The 6,918-nt window shown below is 40.1% G+C and overlaps 1 protein-coding gene across 1 annotated transcript in view; it reads left to right on the plus strand.

Annotated features, from left to right (window-relative positions):
- The window catches only part of LOC107680619 (catenin alpha-1-like), a 47,130-nt gene extending 41,485 nt beyond the window's left edge, over positions 1-5,645 (plus strand). Inside the window, exons 8-9 of the mRNA XM_016476584.1 lie at positions 3,927-4,061; positions 4,911-5,645. Coding sequence (XP_016332070.1) covers positions 3,927-4,061; positions 4,911-5,201 — 426 coding nt within the window. The 3' untranslated portion in view covers positions 5,202-5,645. The remainder of the gene's footprint in view (positions 1-3,926; positions 4,062-4,910) is intronic.
- Positions 5,646-6,918: the final 1,273 nt, after the last annotated feature.

Consider the following 6,918-nt stretch of genomic DNA (forward strand, 5'->3'; position numbering starts at 1 on the left):
AAAAAATGCTGTTTTAGCGCATCCCTTCACCACAAAGTGCCCCCCAAATCAACCGCATCGGCAGAACCACATGTGATCTGCATGCGTCCCTTGCAGGTGGAGGAAGAAAATGTTTGAGGATAGCAGGGAGGACTTTTGTTTGACATGTGCATCATGTATTCACATGCGTCTAGGTCAAGGCAGACAGGCAGGCAGGCTGCATTTCCTGTTCAACTTGGATGAATTCAGCAGCTAAGCATGCACAAGTGATGCTTTCAAAGGGCCAATTCGAGCTGTCTCAAACAGGAGTCAAGCCTCTAATTGGTATGCTTAGCAGGTTTCATTTTAGCAGGGCTCTGTTCTGATTCACCACCGCTGTCCTCTCTCTCTCACCCTCTCCATTTCTCCACCTCGTTCTGCTGTTTGTCTGACTTCCTCTGCAGTAAGCTCTCTAGCTCTAGGGAAGAAAAGCAGCTCGGTGACTGATACAAATTTGGGGCTTTATTAATGATTGGTGGAATAGTAAAGCAGATGAGAGGCAGACGCTCTGGCTTTCTGTGCTCGAATAAGGACACTGCTGTGCCCCTGCTGGCTCTTTATGATGAGCTAGAGAGAGGGAGAAGTTCTGCCCAGACATGCCCAGAAATCCTGACTTCCCGCTGGGGAGTGATGATGTGCCCAGCTGGATAATCTTTACTACAAATCCCAGAATGCTTTGAGCCAGCTGGAGTGGAAACAGCGAATGCCAAAGCAGTCAGAGCTACACCGCTGAATATTCCAGCAGCGCTGCTGGGGCTCACAGCATAGCCAGACTTGTTGCTGGATCAACACGCCAGATGTTGGGGTGAGAAGCCCTTAAAGGCAAGAAAATTCTTGCTTTGTGTTGCTGTGAATGTAATCCTCTCCTCCAACCCTTGGCACAAATGCTTTTACAGTATCCTGCAGTCATAGAGTCAGCAAATACTGTAATACTGTAGGGAAAGTAGACGCTGAGCAGAGTTTATTCCTTGGGCCAAGAAAGTGCCTATTTATAGCATATTAAAGCAGGAAGTGTGCACCTAAAAATGAAAATTTATGTAATGTATGTAAATATTTGCATTTTAATTTAATTTCTTGTTAATGTACATTTATATACACAATTATACACACAATTTGGAAACAAGTAGTTTTAAATTCCATGTTGTGGCTGTAGTAGCATGTAAATCTTACACTTTAACAAGCAAAACTTCAGGGAAAATACTGTGATCAAATGGCAGCTAATTCTCACGCTGTCTTGAAAGACGAGCAGCCTGTTGCCCTCTTCATCACTATCTTCCTGTTTCTCACAAGTTCTTTCTTGGTATCCCGCTCTCTTTTCACCCACTTGTCTCCCATCTCCCTTTGTCTCCCTGTCGCTCTGTCTTGTTTCTAACAGCCTTTGCCTGTCTATCTGCCCTTCTCTCTCAGTGGGGTGTATAGACAGAATGATGATTATTAAAGTATGGTGAAGATGGCCTGACTCAGACTCTGTGTTCTGCTGTATCTCCAGTTGAATCTCCCATAGGCACATCTCTGCAAGTTTGGCTTTATATTCCACCCTTGTATTTTGAGTTGCTAGCTTCAAACATTAAAATGGATGGATACCGAGAGCTCATTTATCAAAATGCATAGAGCTTTTTGAAATATACTTGCTTGAATATGGAGTCACTCTTGTTTAGTCTTCCTCAGTCTTTTTAATTGAGGTATTTCGAATAATTTTTAGGTATTGTAATCTGTATTTATTACATAGACATGGAAGACCATCTCGTTTTAATTTCTCTTTCATACAGTCATCATTTTGTCATGGGAACTTCACATTTTCTAGGTTTTCTTGCCCCATTTTTATACAGTATGGCTAACTAAGCACTATTTTAACTTGGCTGAATACTGAGGTCTTAAATTGCGTGCACCAGAATTTTACATAAAATCGTAATTGGTGCATTTTGCGTGGCAGAATTATGCATATGACATCTGTGAGTGTCTTTCCAGCCCTAAGCAGCTCAAGTATGCATCTGCAGTCTAGCTGTTGTTTAAAATAATGGAAATTTGACATTTTCCCAAATGCTTTATGGCATTTGGGGCAGAGTTATTGAGATGTAGGCATTGTTGGGAAGCTGGCTTGGTGTAATTATGTGCAGGCACCCTCAAGTCCTGCTTGTTCAGAGCATTTCAATGCAAAGATGTGGGGCCAGACTCTTTGAACATTATAACTGTGAAGAAACTATTGTTACCTTGGAGACTGGTGAAACATCGTGAGGTATTGATATCGGATGGTCAAACTATGGGGAAAAATAAGTACTGTGCTTTTTACTGCACAAACGACTGGTAAATGGAGCTAGTGATGTGTTCAGTCGGTTGGCAGCACTGCAGTGCAGGCTTTTTGTTTTACACATATAGGAATGTCTAGGAACTAGTCAACTAATTGATTAGTGAGAATGACTAATTTTTTTTTGCAGCCGAGGTGCTTTGAAGGGAAAGATGCAAATTCAACATCTTCAGCGTGCTGACGGTGTGCTTTGAGCTTTTGCATGCTAAAAAGATTTGCAGTAACTGTCAACAAACTAAATCCCAAGAAGTTGTCTTCAGATTTACCCACTGCAACTGCATCGATCAAATGAGCACTTCAACAATAAGTTTAAAGAAAATTGCTAGTTTTGTGCCATGAAATAAAGCCACTTAATTATATAGGGTGCCATTAACAACTCTGTCTTGGTGTTCCGGCTCTTTACCACTTAGCATCAAATTTTCACCCTGAATACATATCTGTGCAAATACCTAAATTAGTAAATGTTGCAGTTGAGAATTGGTAATAAGCTAGCTGTTGATGTGAGATCAACTGTTGGGTGAAAAATGTGCAAATTGTGACTCTTGAACTGTAGTTGTGTTTATACTTCAAAAATATTCCTTAAGAGCAAGCACATAGAGGGCTGTTTTCTTCTGATGGATGCGCAAGGATTTTGTTTTTCTTCTAGTAAAATCATAAGGACAGTTTGGCTGTGAGCCCTCGGTGGGCCTGATCACCTGCCACGATGGGGAACCGAGTGAATTTGACTAGCAGATGCAGCTGGACAGGTGACTGTGGAGCGTTAGGGTATCTGCAGGCAACAGTCAAAGATCCTCAAAACAACCAGTGTGTTGAACGTGCTTTTCACTTTAGATATCAGTCGAAGTATTTCTGTACAGACGCTTGTCTGACTCACCATCCGTCTCGACGTGTTTTCTTGTCTAGTTTATTAAATGGTGCATCTGTATCATTAGGCCCACACAGAGTCTACGCCTCAAAGCGCCACAAATGAATCTGAACGCCCATCTTTCACACGCTTCTACACGTCCCTGCCCCATGCATGTCCGTTTTTGAAATATTCTGGCTAATTTTGTGTTTTCAACTGCCAGTAACTCTTATAGTAGCACTTTCTGCTCCATTTAACACATTTTAACATGCTTAAATGTTACACAGATTTTTCCCCATAATCAGTGTCGAAAAATGATTATTTGACAGAAAGTAACTGCTGTCTCTCTCTCTCTCTCTCTCTCTCTCTCTCTCTCTCTCTCTCTCCCCCCCTCCCTCTTTCTCTTCTCTCTCAGCTCTCTGCGAATACACACACACACACAAAACACACAAACAGCATGTCTTAAGGTGTGTAGTCTAATATGTTGTGACAGAGTTGGAGGTCATCATTTCTGTTTTTATTCTATTCTAGTGTTCTTGTCACAGTAGGGCTTTGAATACCACAGACTTAGTTTCCCTGTCCGTTTTTTTAATATTCTGGCTAATTTTGTTTTCAACTACCAATAACTTTTATAGTAGCACTCTCAGCTCCATTTAACACATTTTAACATGTTTAAATGTTACTCAGATTTTCCCCCATAATCAATGTGGAAAAATTGTGTTTTACAGAAAGTAACTGCTGTTTTCTCTCTCCCTGTAGTGTCCAGATTCAGCTTGCAAGCAGGATCTGTTGGCCTATCTGCAGCGTATAGCCCTGTACTGTCACCAGCTCAATATCTGCAGTAAAGTCAAAGCAGAGGTGCAGAATCTGGGTGGAGAGCTCGTGGTGTCTGGGGTAAGTCCTCATTTACTGAGAGGGAGAAAAGGACAGACAGACTTGTGCCTCTGTGGTGAAAAACCTAATTATCTGAAGCAAAATAAAATTACTGTTATTTTCTCCCACCCTTACCTCTATGACAAGAACAACTCATACTGCTAAGCTAATTTATTTTCCTGTTTTTGTTTTACAGCTCAATAGTATTTCCAGCTTGCCTATTCCCAGCCTTTATTTGAAACTAAGTTGCTATTTGTTTAATTTTAGTAATATTAATTACTTTGATGCATCAATAGGGGTTTGTATTTAGACTGTCTTTGATTGTCAAAATCTTTGCCCAGTAAAAGCAAATGTTGTTTTTGAAGTGTTTTACCTGCAAATATGTCATTTAATTTGCAACCAGCTATTTTGATAAATATTGGTAAATTAATCAGAATAGCTGGATGATATTAAGCTGATATTAAATAGAATAGCTGATATTAAAGGTCATAAATTTGGGGTTAAATAAAGGGTTTCTGCAGTCTTTGAAAACCTGAAAAATGTAAAGTTGTGGAAATCAATCAAATCTTAAATTCTGTAATGAATATAAATTATAAAGATATTTAAGTGCTTGTGTAGAGTAGAACATACCTGCAACTAGAAAATTGAAGACATTTGCAGGTTATTAATTCTAATCATTTAAACCTATTTGTTCAGAAGATTAGTGTCGATATACAAGCTGAATCTGTCTGTCATCTCCATCAAATTCTATAAAAGAGAAATCCATATCCAATAATCATAAATGACTAAAAGTGTCATGGAAATGCTAATTCACTGTAGAAAGTGTGGGAACTCCTCTAAAGGTCTTTGCAATTTCCCCTCAACTTGCAGGTGGATAGCGCTATGTCTCTGATTCAGGCGGCCAAGAATCTGATGAATTCTGTGGTGTCCACCGTGAAGGCCTCTTACGTGGCCTCCACCAAGTACCAGAAGTCTCAAGGAATGCAAAACCTCAACATGCCCGCCATCTCCTGGAGGATGAAAGCTCCCGAGAAAAAGCCGCTGGTCAAACGCGAGAAGCAAGATGACGGTCAGACCAACAAAGTGAAGCGGTCCTCTCAAAAGAAGCACATCAACCCTGTGCAGGCCCTGAGCGAGTTCAAAGCAATGGATAGTATTTAAACGGCCTTTACCGCATTTCAGTAGATTATGCTTCAGAAGTAGATTGAGCGTAGATTGAACCTTAAAATCAGTCAGACTTAGCGAGTACACATTTAAACGCATTCCTGTACCTTAGTCACCAATATGCCTTTTTCCATAAGCAGTGGCTGAGTGCACTAAGGTCTATATAGCAAAAGTTATATTTTTACACACGAATGCATTAATCTGCTCAATCTTTACACAAGATTTCTTCCTGAGGACAGGTAGGGGCATACATAAAATTTTGGGCATTCCCTCACAGTTTATATGCATGTTTCCTTCTTTTCTAGATGACTATTGTGTATTTTTAAAAACATTTAAATGTATTTTACAAGAAGACTTTTATATATTTCACACTAAGGGCTCTGATATTGCCCACTACTGTCTGATTTTTGTTTTTCCTTCCATTCTTCATGCCTATGCAAACTCACTATGTTTCCTTCTTTTCTAGATGACTATTGTGTATTTTTAAAAACATTTAAGTGTATTTTACAAGAAGACTTTTATATATTTCACACTAAGGGCTTTGATATTGCCCACTACTGTTTGATTTTTGTTTTTCCTTCCATTCTTCATGCCTATGCAAACTCACTGTAACACTTGCAATACTTGTTTTGGTATGAAACTATAAAAGAAAAACAGGCTTTGATTTAGTGTCAGTCTCAAGACCAAAGTCTTTGTATTTTGCTGTGCCTAATAAACTTTTTGATAACTCTTTTGTTTTATCCTTTGATTAACTGTAAAATAGACTTAAGTTTGGTGAATATTAATGCTTTCTATCTTTAAGAGAAATAATGCTGCATGGAAAATAGGGAATTGATGTGAAACTCGAGAAACAAAGCCAAACTAGTTGCTTGTCGCAGTCACTAGAGTTGTCTAAAAAGAGAACAATCTCAATAATGCCCTTAGTAATTTCAAGGAGCAGCGGGGCAAAGCTAAATGCGAGTGAGAGGCTGAGAGCGAGCGAGTTCAATCTTCAGCCCTGTGTGTAAATTCAGAAGACTGGCCTTAGGCCTCTCTTCTCATACTCCTTCCCATCCTCCCACCCCTCCATGACTCAGACACTGATTAAATGAATCAACACACCTCTTATTCGGAGGAGTGGAGAACTCTTGGGCTAAATGGCTGTGTATGGACTGGGCCAGATGTACGTGAGCCACTGAGCACCACCAGCAATAAATGGGATCAAGCACCCCGAAGGAGCTTCCAAATCACAGCGATCGATATTCCTCATAAGGCCTTGTTAGTTAATGAGTTCATCATTATCTGCTGAATATATCTTTAGGTAGGAAAACATCTCTCAGTGCTGCTGCGTTCATGTTAATTAGGTTTCGCTTGCAATAGATTGATTGTGAAAGTGCAGGATGATGCTTGATTCATTGCGAGAAGCGAATGACCTCAAATGAAGTTGCTCAAAGATTTGAATGGTCAACGGAAAAATCTTTTCACATTAGTCAGAGCAGTGGGTGGTAAAGTGTTGCTTTTTGAGCGGCGTTCTAGCCATGCATACACATTTCTATTACGCATGCATGTGTGATGACTTCTTTGAAGTAGCCTTAGGCCACTTCCAGCCTGATCCCGGCGGAAGCGCATTTACTTGTTTCTGCATTTATAAACAACAGTGTGTTGGGTCACCGGAGGTTACGTGACAGATGGCTTGAGGGATGTTTTTGATTCGGTTTGTGTGTTTAGTGCAACT

This window comes from Sinocyclocheilus anshuiensis, unplaced genomic scaffold, assembly GCF_001515605.1.
Source record: "Sinocyclocheilus anshuiensis isolate Anshui unplaced genomic scaffold, SAMN03320099.WGS_v1.1 scaffold328, whole genome shotgun sequence".
NCBI lineage: Eukaryota > Metazoa > Chordata > Actinopteri > Cypriniformes > Cyprinidae > Sinocyclocheilus > Sinocyclocheilus anshuiensis.